Here is a 14,156-nt window from a genome sequence, read left to right on the forward strand (position 1 = left end):
ATATGTTTAAGTTATACCATAAGCATGTTCAGTTTTCTAGTTTATTTAAAAGCTTGCCAATTTTGTTAGGTAAGTGTTTGGCTATTTTAAAGAGTTTAAACACTCTAGAGTTTTAAAACTATTTCATCGACCTTTTAAAAAAATTACTTAAGACCAACTCTTTTTTTATAGTCTTTATTGTCATTTATCATTGCACCATCATCATTCCTTGTTTGTAGTCGAAACCATCATCATTGCCATTTGTCACTACAACAACTCGTGCATTGTTCACCATGTGCGAGTCATCGCATGTTATTTTTATTTGTTGTCATCTCTCTCTCTATATATATATATGATACACTATAATATATAAAATATATTTTTAGATTAAAATTATATTTATTAGTAAAATATCAAATTTATTATATAACTACTGATCCTATATCATACTTTGTAACAAGATACAATTAATTAAATTTTTATCTAAAAGTTATCTTTTTATTTTTAAAAATTAGTAAATATGTTTTTTTATTATTTTACATCTTCACACCTTATATGCTTTTTTTTTTACCAAACACATTATATAACTAATAATTTTTAAGCATATATTATCCATATTTTAAGCCTATTATATAACAAAAATTAATAATAATTCATAGCCTTGAATAGATTTATTGTTAATTTTAAGTAAAACTATTATAAATTTACATGCGTCGCTTTAGTTTGTAAGAGTTATTTGTTAAATTTATTTATGTAAATAAATTTTCTCTTTAAGAAAATATAAATAATAAAAAAAGCAAAAGGAAATAAAAAAAAACCTTAAGGGTGTGTTTGGACCACGTCAAAGAAAAATTTCAAATTATGCATGATTAAGAAACCCCTATTTATGAGCCCAAAAGAAAAAAATAAAACCCCTATTAATCATTTAATCATTCTACACTACATTTTATCTCTATCGTAATCATTTAATTATTTTACACTAGATTCGTCGTCACTTAATTAAATATTTTGTTGTAGAACATAAACAAGAAAATATTTAAAGCAACACATTCTATGCGCGCACCATTGTGACACGTGTCACTTAAGAGACTATATACATATGTTTAGTTGTTTTTTTGACTAATTTTAGTATTATTATATTTTAACTTTTTTTAAAAAAAAAAAACATATGTTTGGTACACCCAACCTACTAAATTGTCGCTTTTGACACCCAATTGCTCTATTCTCGCAACCACATGTCACCTCACATTAATATGTTTTTGTAATTCTCATTTTTCAGTTAGCAATCCTCAAATTATGTATATCCTTCTTCCATACGTGGGGGAATGTGAAATTGAAAGGTAAAAGAATGTTGGAACAAATTAAATACTAGGGGTGTTCAAAAAAATCGATGTATCATGAAAATCGGCCAAATCGAATCGAACCAAATCGAACTGATCGATTTTTTTTTTTATAATAATAAAAAAATTATAAAAAATTATTATTATAAAAATTTAATAATTGGCAGCCCCATCCTATTTATTTTTTACACTATTTTGTCTTTATTTTTTGCTCCTATTTATTTACATTTAATTATCTTTATTTACCAATATTTGTGTCTTTATTTACCATTTTTAAATATCTTTTTTAGTGATTTTAAGTAGCATTTCAAACTGCGGTAAACCGCACCAAACCAGACCGCAAATGTGGTCTGGTTTGGTGCGGTTTGGCCAAACTCAAACCAGACCGGTCTGGTTTAGTTGAAAAACTACACTAACGGTTTGACATGCTGAAAATGATTCAGACCGACCAAACCGCACCGCGAACACCTATATTGAATATTGTGCGAAAATAACTACTGATGAATACAACACACATTGTACTTAAAGGAATTATTATAGTTTTAAAGTAATATACTAAAAAGAGAATGGGTGTTATTTATTGAATTTTTGTGTTTCAAAATTGAGAAGTTTTAATAATTTTGTGTTCCACAAAAATTAATTACTTAATTAAAAATATGGTGTGTTATGATACTATAACAAAAAAAAAAAGTTACTTCTACTAACTATTATTTCTAGATCTACCACCATTTCAATAAAATATCTAAAGCAACACCAATGCTTGCACAATTTGACACATATTGTGGGAGAGACCATGCCCAGATATCATCACTTTAGTTTATTTTAGAATTGTATTTCATCTTTTTTCAAAAAAAGAAAATTAATGAAAAAACATATGCCTAAGTACACCTAACTTACTAAATCAGTGTATTTGGAACTCACTCACTTCATTTAAATTCAAATTTTGTTTGGGAAGTTTTTCTTTTTCATTTACCAAAACATTTTTCTCATTAATTCAAGGTTCTTTTTCTTCTTTTAATATATTTACTTTTTCATCTAAAGATTTTAATTTAAAACATTGTTTTTCAAACTAACTTTTTCAAATGCATACATTATATCAGCGAATGCATTATGTAATTCATCAAGAGTGAAATTTGTAATTTCAAAAGTAAAAGGGAAAGTTACCTCTTTTTCAATTTTGGCCATGAGGTAAAGGTTGAAAACTTCTTCATTTTAGATTCATCATACGAAGAGAAGTCATTCTTATTTCATGCGACTAAGGCTTTCTTCTTTCTTTTCCTATCCTTTTTTTTTCAATATGAAGGACGACTTTCGATCCTTACATGATCTATTTTCTTACACTCATAACATCTAACTTCATTAGATTCTTCTTTTTTTTGTTCTTTGTCTTTCCTAAAGTTCATTCTTTAATTAAATCTACCTTTTTTCATAAACTTACTAAATCTCCTAGCAGACATAATGGAATCATTAACATCACTATCTTGAGAATCCTTATCTTTTTTCTCAATTTTAAATGCTATATTCTTATTTTTCTTTGAATCCTCTCATTTATCTATTTTTATCATAATTTTTGTGAGTCATTAATGAGCCTAATAAATTATCAAAACATAGAGTATTTAAGTCTTTAGCTTGAGTTATGGTTATAACTTTTGGATCCCAAGTTCTAAGAAGGCTTCTTAAGATTTTTCTTACTTTCTCACCATTGGTATATGTTTTTCTTAGAAATTCTAAACCAGTGACTGTATCATTGAATCGAGTAAACATTTATTTCATAGATTTATTTTCTTTCATAGAAAATAACTCATAATCATAAACAAGCAAATTGCATGTTTTGTAGTTTTATGCATTACCTCTAATTTGTCCCACATTTCTTTGGTGGTTTTGCAAGTTGATACACGATTGAATTCTTCGAGGCAAAGAGCACAGATCAGGGTGTTCATTACTTTTGCGTTGATCTCCATATTCCTTTTTTCCTCTACTATCTAAGTATCCATTTTCTCCTTATTGGACAATTTAATTAGTTTCCTTCTTGATAGCCTGCATAATCCTATAATCTTGCATAAGATAAATTGACATTATTTTTTTCCAATAGTTATAGTTAGTACCATAAAAAAAGGTAGTGGTGTTTTGACCTTCGCATTGGGATGAACTAGAAAAGTGTGTCATGAATGGATCTTTTACCCTAGAATGTTAGATCTTTTAAAACAAATGTGAACTTTGTTCTAATACCAATTGATATAATTATATAGCAATGACACCACAACTCAAGATATGGGTGATTGGGAAATTTAAAACTCTATGGGAGGTTTTGAAAAATAAACAAGAAAGAAAAGAAGCACAACCAAAATTGTAATACTCCATGTTCGTATGAGGTTGCCATGTAATTTCGATAAGTTTAAAATATCGAAAAATTGGTTTGGTAGTAGTTATAAGTATCAAATCGACTGCAGGGAATGTCTCGGGATGAAATTGTCTAAGAAAAATGATATGGTCTCGATAAGTGTTCCAAGATAAGATTTATGGTATCAAAAGAAATCGAATCGGAACCATTTTTGATACAGCTAAAATACAACTGCCATTTAGGCTGCAAAATCAAATCGTCGTAGGGGACTCCCAAAAAATCAACGGAATCCTAAGGGGCCTTCGATTTTTCGTAATAAGCAACCCTTCAGTGATTTCTAGATGAAACGATAGCCCGGTGAGGGTACTGGGGCAAAATCATCATTATCGAGTAACTTTAAAGTTATTAATTATGCGTTTTCAGTATTGTAATGCAATTTTATTTGGCGTTTGAGGGTATACTTGCAATTAGAGAGTTGCATAGATGAAATAGAAGTAAAATTAGAGTTAAATGTGTAATTTTTTTAGTTTAAAGTGTAATGTATAATTTATATATGTATACATATATCTACGCGTGCAGACACGCAAAGAAAAATAGCCACATCTTTGTAACTCACCCATACCCTCTACAACTCCATGACTTGCAAACGAATGGCAATTTGAGTGTGATATACGCAATAGGTGATGGATATGGCAGGTTGGGGCGCTCGGATGGCTATAAAAGGGGGGAAGAATGAAAGTGAAGAGGCAGGGAATTGAACTTGGCCGAGAGAGAAGAAGAGAAGGAGAGAGATCGAGAGGGAGCCGGGAGCTCACAACGACGGCTAGAGGCAGCCGCAGGGATAGCCAGAAGCAGCTGCAACGAGTAGGCAGCCACCATGGTTGCAAGCCGTGGCCATGGCAGCGTATGCGAAGGTCGGCCAACAGCGCGTGCGCGAGGCAGCTCGATCAGCGATGCAGACGTTCGTGCTAGGCAGAGCTGGGCAGCGTGCGGTAGAGGCCGGAGCGACGGCCGACGAGGCCGAATGTGGCCAAAGTTGGCCGCACAGTTGCAGGTGGCCATGGCAGTCATAGGGAAGCAAGAAGAAAGAAGGAGAAGAAGGAAGAAAAAGAAGAAAGAAAAAAAGAAAAGAAAGAAAAAAGAAAAAAAAAAAAGACAAAAAAAGAAAAAAAATTGGAAGGAAGCTGGGCGTGTGCAGGTAACAGGAGGCAGGGGAGGAAGTAGGAAAAAGAAAAAAATAAAATAAAAAAAGAAAGAAAAAAATGGAGAAAAAATAGAAAAAAAATAATTTTTTTTTTTGAAAAATCTTAAAAAATAAGAAGTGGATATTTATTAATATTTCTGAGATTTTGAGCTAGAAAATGGTTTGGGCACCCGTTTTGAGGATATGATGCACATACCGAGGAAACTTGAAAGGCTAAGTTAAGATAAATAAAATTTCCTAGAAAATTTTAAAAATTCTGAAATATTATTTTATGAATTTTCGTAGTGAAATATTTGAAAAAATATTTTAGAATTATTTAGTTTGGATTTATTGAGAAAAAATAGAAAGAAATAAAGAGAAAAATAAAAAAATGTAAGAAATTATGAAAAATAGGTTTTAATACTTATTTAAATAATTATGGTGATTAGAATGCTTTGAGACTTAAGTTAAAGTGACTTGTGCAAATTCTGGGGTTGGCACACAAATCGAGATGATGCACGAATTTTGAGATAGATGCAAATATCGAGGTGGCCCGATAAGCTTGAGAAGATAAGCGGTACTTCCCAACTGGATTTAGTTTTATGAAAAATGGTTGGTTGTAGGTGATTTATGTTTCAAACCCCGATTCTCGGAATGCTTTCATCATATTAACATGCTCTAATATGTATCCATCACGTAGACTGCATACATGACATGCTATGAAATATATATGTACACGTTAATATCATTGATCACGCGCATTGTGACCATAAGGAGTACGAATTGGCACCGCTGCTTTACTAAGCGTGCACCCATATACCCCAGTTTCGAAAGAAGTGGCCGCAAAAATGGTGAGTAACACGAAATGTGTAGTTGACTCTTATGATGAGTAAGACATTGTATTCATGTACGAAATATGTTTTTTGTACCATTACTTAGATAATTCATCATCTAACTTGGGCATTGCCCATGCAATATTCAAACGTTCTAGATGGAGATTGTAACAGATACGAGAATGAATGAAGCATGAAATTGCACTTAGCAGAGTGCATGAGGAATGAAATGTATGCTATGTAGCCTATGTATTTAAATTCTACTGCTTTGAATTATGGACGTTTTGAAAACATGAGGATGTATAACCATATTAAGGTTAATATTAGTTAAGAACTTATGTTTTGTATTAAGTTATGTTGATGAGCGATGATTTAATGATCAATGTTAAGATATCAGGTTCAATCCTTGCTTCTGCACTTGATGTGTATAATGATTCTCTTTCAAGAAAATGATTGGAAATTTGGGGACGAAAACGATGAATGATGTGATTTTGCTTTAAGTTTGAAAAAAAAAATTATTGTCCTAGAATTGTCTCAATTTATAACGCGCCCGGGAAACGGGGCGTTACAAAAATAAATGCAAGAAAGACACAACGATATATAGTGGTTTAGCCAAATGGCCTACATCCACTCCCTTAACCTTTTCACTAAGGATTTGAATCACTTCACTAAACCTCCTACCACACTTGGTAGGCTCTTTAGTAACCTTGTTAAGAATTACAACCTCTTACTTCACAAGTAGACCCTCTAACATAAACCGCTAGGAATTACAACATCCTATCAACACCCAGTAGGCTTTCTAACTCACAAGTTAAGAAATACAAGAATGATATACAAGAGTATATGTGAGAGTGAAAACCTATAGTTATAATAATCTCTCAAATATAAATGCAAAGGCTTGAACACATGATACAAATAATAATCAAAATCTTTTGAGAGAAAAACAAAAACACAAGTAGAATGGAGAAGTAAAAATGCAAATGTTAGCTCAAATGAATTTATTCTTGTTCATTGGTTCTCTCAATAACTTCTTTGAATAATATTTATACGTATCTAAGAGTTTGAAAAGAAATTAGTCATTTATAACCGTTACTATAGCAAATGGTCAGAATCACTGTATCAAACAGTTGGATTGTTGTAGCAATGGTAAAATCACTGTAGTAGCGGTAAAATTATTGTAGCAACGATAAAAATACTTTTAAATAAATTTTTGCACATTTTAACCAAATAAAATATAATATTCTAAATGTCATAAAAAATTATTACAAGATTTTTGACATTAGTTTACATGATTAAATTAATTTTTATTTTGGTGCTTATAGAACATATAAAAAAAATTAAGAGCACTAAGTTAATAACCATTAGCAAAATAATTTTATTATCAAAATATAATTATTTTTCATTATCGAAACTATATTAAAGACAAAACATCAATCTCTCCCTTTTTAATAATGACAAAACTACTATGAAAAACTCAAAAATCTCTCTCTCTTTTTATCATAAATCAAAAAGGATATTTTTGAAATTTTTTTATTATTAGACAATGTGAGAAATTAGATAAAATATCAATGCGGGTAAGAATACTTTGGGGTAATATAAAATTTTACGAACTCCTCCTTAATAACAGATTGATTATCTTCCATATGCGTGAAAACATGACATAAAAAGGCAAAAATGTGTTGAAACAAACCAAGTAATGTGAAGAGAAAACCATCAAATAGTTGAGTAATACATCTCATACGTGAAAAAACTATTATAATTTTAAAAGTAATATAATAAAAGATAAGAGATTTTTATTTATTAAATTTTTGTGTTTCAAAATTGAAAAGTCCTAATAATTTTATGTTCCCAAAAATAAAACAAATTACTTAATTAAAAATATGATATGTTATGATATTATTTAAAAAAATAACTCATATTGACTCTAAATTCTAGTTTTGTCTCAATTTATTCAAGTAGAATACAAATAACAAAATATTTAAAGCAAAATCACATTTTATGCACGCACTATCATGACACGTGTCACTTAAAAGACTATGCATAGATGTGATCACTTTAGTTGATTTTTCTATTGTTTTTCAACTTTTTTTGAAAAAGGAAAAAGAATGAAAAAATAGATGTTTGGTACACTTAACCTACTAAATTGCCACATTTGATGCCCATTTTCTATTCTCACAACCACGTATCACCTTACATCAATATGTTCTTGTAATTCTCGCTTCTTAATTAATGATTCTTGAAATTAAGTATATCATTTTTCCATACATGGATAATATGAAATGAAAAGATAAAAAAAATGTTAGAACAAATTGAGTAACGTGCGAAAACAACTATTGATTAATACAAGTATACAAGACATATTGTATGCGAACGAACTATTATAGTTTTAAAAGTAATATACTAAAAGAGAATGAGTGTTATTTATTGAATTTTTGTGTTTCAAAATTGAAAAGTTTTAATAATTTTTTGTTCCAAAAAAAAAATTACTTGATTAAAAATATGATATGTTATGATATTATAGCAAAACAAGTTACTCTTATTGACTACAATTCCTAAATCCATTGCTATTTCAATAAAATATCTAAAGCAACACCACATTCTATGTATGCATTATTGTGACACGTATTGTAAGAGAGACCATGCATATATATTATCGTTTTAGTTGATTTTATCACCGTATTTCATCTTTTTTGAAAAGAGAAAATTAATGGAAAAACATATACTTAATACACCTAATAATCCACTAAACTAGTACATTTGCTAGTAATTCGCTTTATTCTCACAATCACGTGTAACTTCATAACAATATATTCTCATAATTATCGATTCTTAACAACCAATACTCCTCAAGACCAAGTATATTGTTATTCCATATACTCGAAAATGTTACATAAAAAAACAAAAAAAAAAGTGATGAAGCATGTGCAAAGAAAATAATTGAATAGTTGAGTAGATGAAAACCATCGCTAATTAACACAACACGCATCGTACGTGAAAAAATTATTATAATATTATAATTTTAAAAGTAATATAATAATAGAGAATGGCTTTTTATTTATTGAATTTTCGCGTCTCAAAATGAAAACTTTAAATAGCCAATTATTTGTTTCTAGTAATTTTGTCTTAAAAGGGGGTGATTTTGTCAATTTCAAAAGGCGCGTGTGTTAGGATCATAGAAAGAGGGGGGTGAATGTGCTAAATTTTAGATTCAGTGTACGAAATAAGTAGAAAGCGAGGCGGCCAATGAGGACGGGACATCTGGCTAGAGGAGGGGAATTGTAACGTCACCTCGCGAACACGCACAGACACGGCGCACTTTACTTGCTTTAGTCTGAACTATGAATAAATAACCCGCTCTCCACCCTCAAAATTTCTGCTCTCTCTCTCTCTCTCAACAAAAATGGCGGATTTCCCTCCAAACTTGGACGACGGAGAACTGTGGCTGCCCTCTGACATCTTCCCGGAAGAAGCCGCCTTTCGACGCCGCCTGCAGCCGCCGCCGCCGCCTCCGCCGCCGCCGCCGCTTTCAAACCGGCCTCAACACTTTGCCGCCTTGTCTTTCCTCGACCCTAACCGCCCTGCCCCAACCCAAAACCTCGTTAAACATTGTCCTCCCCCTCAGGTTACCCCTTCTCTCTGTTTTTGTTTTCATTTTTAATAGATAAAATTATTCCATTCGGAGTAGAGTCGAACTCTAGAGATTTTGGGTTTGCCAGTGATGTCACCTGCTGCTAGGCTGGATTTTCGGTGCCGCTGTTTCTCACTTTCTTTGGTCGGGTTTCAGTGTTTCAGATCGCCGGTTCGATACGGCCCAGCGGCGGCCTCGCCGGCCGAGCATTTTAGCCTGAACGGAACTGGCCTTCGTAGCCATAGGGCGGAAGCGTTATGGACCGGGTCTAGACCGGTTCAGCAGTACCATTTTCTAAGCCCAGTCCGACCACAGGTGGAACCCACTACTGCTTCTTCATGGTGTCACTTTTTCAGCTTTGGTTAATGGCGATGTTTTTGGTTCTGGTTTTTATGGCAGGTTGAGAGCTTTGGGGAAACCGGGTTTGGTTTTTTGCAGAGACAGCAACAAAGCCGGGTTCTGCAAAACCGGGTGCTGCAAAGCAAGCTCTGTCCGTTCCATGGAACTGGCGGTTTCGCGGTAGCCGCCGGCCGTGGCGGTTTTGCGAGAGAGTGCTCGGGCACCGGCGTGTTTCTGCCGCGCATTGCCGCCGAGAAGCCTCCTGCCGCCGCCGCCTCTAGAAAGCGACAAAGTAAGAATGGCTAGCTGTCAATGTAACTGTTACAGTCTTCCCACGATTTCTTCCTGGTCTCTCTCTCTCTCTATCTCACGCGCGCGCGCGCGCCCACACACACACAAATTGCACATTTATAATTTATTGCTATTTTGCTGTTGCCTGCTGTTCATCTTTACTGTTGTTCTGAAGAAATGCGTTACGGTAACATGCAGCTTACACTAATATTTGCAGTATTTCGTTGTTGATTTTACCTTTTATGGGATTTCTTTGGCCCCAGTGGGTTTGGCTCGTTTTGTTTCAGATCTTTTGAATCTAAATCTTAGCTCAATCAAAGTGCAGAAAAGGCAAGAGTAAAGCTCAGTGAACGTGTAATGTCCATGCATGCGCATTACTGTATTTTTTATGCAGAAACATTCAATATTAGAGCAAATCAGGCATTAAATATTAGAATGAAATTATGTTGCATTCACTAGTTGGTTGCAGCAAATTGGGCTAAAAAAATCATGATTTGGCTAGTGCAGAATGGATTTTGATTTCTAGTTCATATATACTGAAGTGTAGAATACAATTCCATGTTTTTTAGTTAACATGTTGATTTGAAATGTTTTATCATTTATGCACCCTGAACAATCAAATTAACAGTTTCACTCTTCATAATTTTGATTATAAGTTATGGGTCCATTTTCCCACCTTTTTCCCTTGCATGTTTCCCATTCTCACTGAAAATTCATTGTTTTTGACCAAATCTTTTCCTCTGAACTCTGTTGAATTCATGATTTCCAATTCAAATTTCCATAAATTTTCAATGGGTTCGGATACCTTGGTTCTTGCATCAATTTATAGGTTGAAATTGTCATTGACGCCACTGGTTCTCTTGTGACCTATTTACTTGAGTTGGTGTAAGTCGATGTAATGAATCCTCTGCTTGTGAGTTGTAGGGGTCCACTGTGATGTATTGAAAGTATGGATAAGGCAGTGCATTATTTGTATGTTTACCAGTTTCAATGAATATGCCAAAACTACTTTGACTGTAGTGAATTTCCTTGTTAAACAAATTTTTCTATGTTGTTCAGCCCCTGCTTTGGTTTCCCTTTTGGATTAAGGTCATTTTATAGAATGCATTGCTTGGACAACAATAATGGAAACGTAGAATGCTCCATTTGGTTAAGAAGAGTGCTCCATTGATGAGTGACTACACATAAAAGAGTGAAGAGACAACTGGAGAACAGGGGTGGCCGGTGGTCGAGTGGGACAATAATTTGCTCCATTCTAAGCCCAAGTAACTGATTGTTGATCCTTTATTACCTTCCTTTGTAAATATCATTTGAGGCCACATTGTTGTGCTCCTTCGTTTCCTATTACTACACTGAATAAAAATAGTTGTAAATTATGTATCTTAACAACATTGCTACATTGTCAAAGGCGTAAGTGTTGCGCCTCAACTCTGAGGCGCAAGACATAGGCCTTTCTCTCCTGTGTGTCCTTTTTGTTGTTTTTTGAAGGATTTGTTAAATCTAACTAGTAATAGCTGAAAAAATTAGAAGAAATTTGATAAAATAATAAAGCACTCAATTATTTAGTTAAATAGTGTTGGCTATTTGTTATTTATGAGTTCAAAGTTTGCATTTACCTCTTTATGTGTGTGTATTGAATATAATGATGCAAGTATTTTTATACAAATTTTTAAATGTGCGCCTCTCAACCAAAAGGCTCGTGCCTAGGCTCCCGTGGCGCCTAAATGCGCCTTGAGACTTTGACAACTGTGAGCATTACTGAGGAACAAGCAGGAGTTTGTCTCACTATGTGGGGTTAGCTACATTTGAGGCCACATTTTTGCGATCCGTGGATTCTTATTACCACAGAACATCACATATCAAAACCATTATCCTGTTACGTGTGGGTAGAGTACATGAATTCTAGCTTGTCAGTTGTTTTTATCAATTCTGGTTACTGTATTGAAGAAAACAGGGGTAAAGTTTGTCGTCGTATGCAGGCCTATCTCACAATGCTCTGAGGAATCCTATTAAGGTGGTCGGCGTGGTGAAGCAAGGAGAGGGGTGCCAGCGCCAGCTGCCTCCGGATGTTGGGTTGCCTCAGGATTGGACTTATTGAGCTGCTGCTTCTTCTACTGCATGGCACTGTAAAGGTTTTCTCTACTTGTGGCATTGTCTTCAAAGATACATCTGAATAAAAGCTCCAAGCTAAGTAGTTTGCTGTAAATGGAAGAAAGAAGATAATAGAATCCAGGCAGGGCAGCATATTTAGTTGTCTGTTTCCAACTTTTTTTTGTTTTTCTTTTTTTGGGTTTTGTGGGTAATTTGTGGACTTGCTTGTAATATGATGAACAGAATAACCAAATATTTAGGGAGAGCCTCTTGTGTTTGACCTTTATTTTATCTGTTTGTTTGGATGTTTGATATATGGCATTGAATTGAATTGAAAGCCCGGCTGGGCATGTCTTGATGTGCCACAAGAATACCTTAAAAAGAAGACTAACTTGTGGCATTTCCCCAAACGGGACAAAGCCCTTGAGGGGCTATTTAGTTGTGTAAAATGATTTTTAATTTTCTTTTTTTTTTTTTTTTTTTTAATTTTTTCCTTTTGTAGAACTTTACTCTGTTCAAATGATTGAAGCAGGCCGTAGGTATTTTCTACATATCCATTTATGTCAGTGTTAGGTATAGGTATCATTTGTTGAAGATCTTTCAAGTTTTTCTTCAGAGTGCGACATGAGTTATTTTTAACACTGTAGTGCTTGATATTCAAGTATTGGGATGAGGCATTTTTTCTACCCCTCTTTACCCTAAAAATGTAGGATTCTCTGTATCGGCAGCCTTCTTTTGGCTAGTCTTGCTTCCTTCATCCCTCGAGGCTAACTATAAGAATATTGACCTATTGGGCATCGATTATCTTTTTCGGCTTGATCTTAACTCTTAAGTCATCTTTTGTGGATGAACTTTGCGAACTAACTCTTAGATTTTTTAGAGAAAAATTAGTTTTTAATGTAGAAAATAAAAATATATGTTAAAAAAAATAGAGATGATTTAAATTATTTTGCAAAGTTTGTGTTAGAAATAAAAACGGAGATAATTTGTGAAAATTTTTAAAAATTGTATTTTCTAAATCTCTAAATTAATAAAGAAAATTTAAAAAAATCATTTTAGTAGTTTTCATTGTTTACTTTTGAAAATTATGATTTTTTAAATCTTTTTTTGTATTTCATTTTTTTATTTAAAGAAATTTTTTAATTTTTCAATTTCTTTTTAAAAATTAAAATTATTTTTCTAAAAAATTAGTGTAGTCTTTGTGCTCTTCGACTAGTAGGCCAGGTAGTACCCTTACCTTAGGATTAATAGAAGAGTCACTAGGAATGGCTTTTAGAAAGATTCTTTAGTGGGAAGATACCTTAATTTCCCTACCATGCCCAACAATTGATATGCTACAAGGGATGTGCCACATATCCCAATAATGCATTAGAACTATACACTCTTTTACTTAAAGAAAAAAAAAATAATTTAATCTTTGGGCCACTTAGTACCCTTTACCTTAAGATTGGTAGAAGAGTCACTAGGAATGGCTTTTAAAAAGATTCTTTGGTGGGAAGGTATCTCAATTTCCATACTATGCTCCCAACAATTGATATGCTACAAGGGATGTACCACATATCTCATTAGAACTTATCTACTCTTTTACTTAATTTTTTTTTATATATTTTACTTATAACATGTAATAATATATCAAGTTTTTATTTTATTATATAAATACATTTTAGTTTGTAATTATTTTTATTTATGATATTTTAGGATAAATTATGCTCGTCATTTCTAAAATTTGACAAAAAAACAAAGACACCTCTCTCTGACGTTTGAGAAATGATAGTGATATTTCATAATTTCACAACTGTAACTATACTTTTCTTTTATTATTGTTAAAATTATTAATATAATAAAAATACCTTCACATTTTTTCTTCTTTTTGCTTTATTCTCCATATTTATTTAACAAATTACTTAGAATCTAAGAGTTTATTAATATATTTCTCTTTTTCTCTAGTTCTATAATGGTTTTGCCATTGTTGAACTGAAAATAAAGACTAATAGATGGTTAGATTTTGGTTAATTCGCCACATAGGAAGAAGAAATGGAGGGGAACATAAAATGTGATTGTATTTTTGTTAAAGTTTTTAACATTCATGAAGTAAGATAAAGGGAAAAATATATAAAAAGTAACTCTAGTT

At 32.6% G+C, this 14,156-nt stretch overlaps 1 protein-coding gene across 1 annotated transcript; it reads left to right on the forward strand.

The window, feature by feature from the left end:
- The first annotated feature begins 9,051 nt into the window (after nucleotides 1-9,051).
- Nucleotides 9,052-12,454, forward strand: LOC127806623 (uncharacterized). The gene is made up of 4 exons (XM_052344021.1): nucleotides 9,052-9,298; nucleotides 9,461-9,619; nucleotides 9,704-9,935; nucleotides 11,914-12,454. Exons 1-4 carry the CDS (start codon nucleotides 9,077-9,079, stop codon nucleotides 12,030-12,032), a joined length of 732 nt encoding a protein of 243 aa, XP_052199981.1. The 5' UTR covers nucleotides 9,052-9,076; the 3' UTR covers nucleotides 12,033-12,454.
- The last annotated feature ends 1,702 nt before the right edge of the window (nucleotides 12,455-14,156 follow it).

Source organism: Diospyros lotus, chromosome 7 (assembly GCF_014633365.1).
Source record: "Diospyros lotus cultivar Yz01 chromosome 7, ASM1463336v1, whole genome shotgun sequence".
Taxonomy (NCBI): domain Eukaryota; kingdom Viridiplantae; phylum Streptophyta; class Magnoliopsida; order Ericales; family Ebenaceae; genus Diospyros; species Diospyros lotus.

Coding starts and splice junctions, on each gene's coding strand:
- LOC127806623 (XM_052344021.1), top strand. CDS start 9,077: ATGGCGGATTTCCCTCCAAACTTGGACGACGGAGAACTGTGGCTGCCC. Junction 9,620..9,703: donor TAAGCCCAGTCCGACCACAG/GTGGAACCCACT, acceptor TTTTTATGGCAG/GTTGAGAGCTTTGGGGAAAC. Junction 9,936..11,913: donor CGCCTCTAGAAAGCGACAAA/GTAAGAATGGCT, acceptor CGTCGTATGCAG/GCCTATCTCACAATGCTCTG.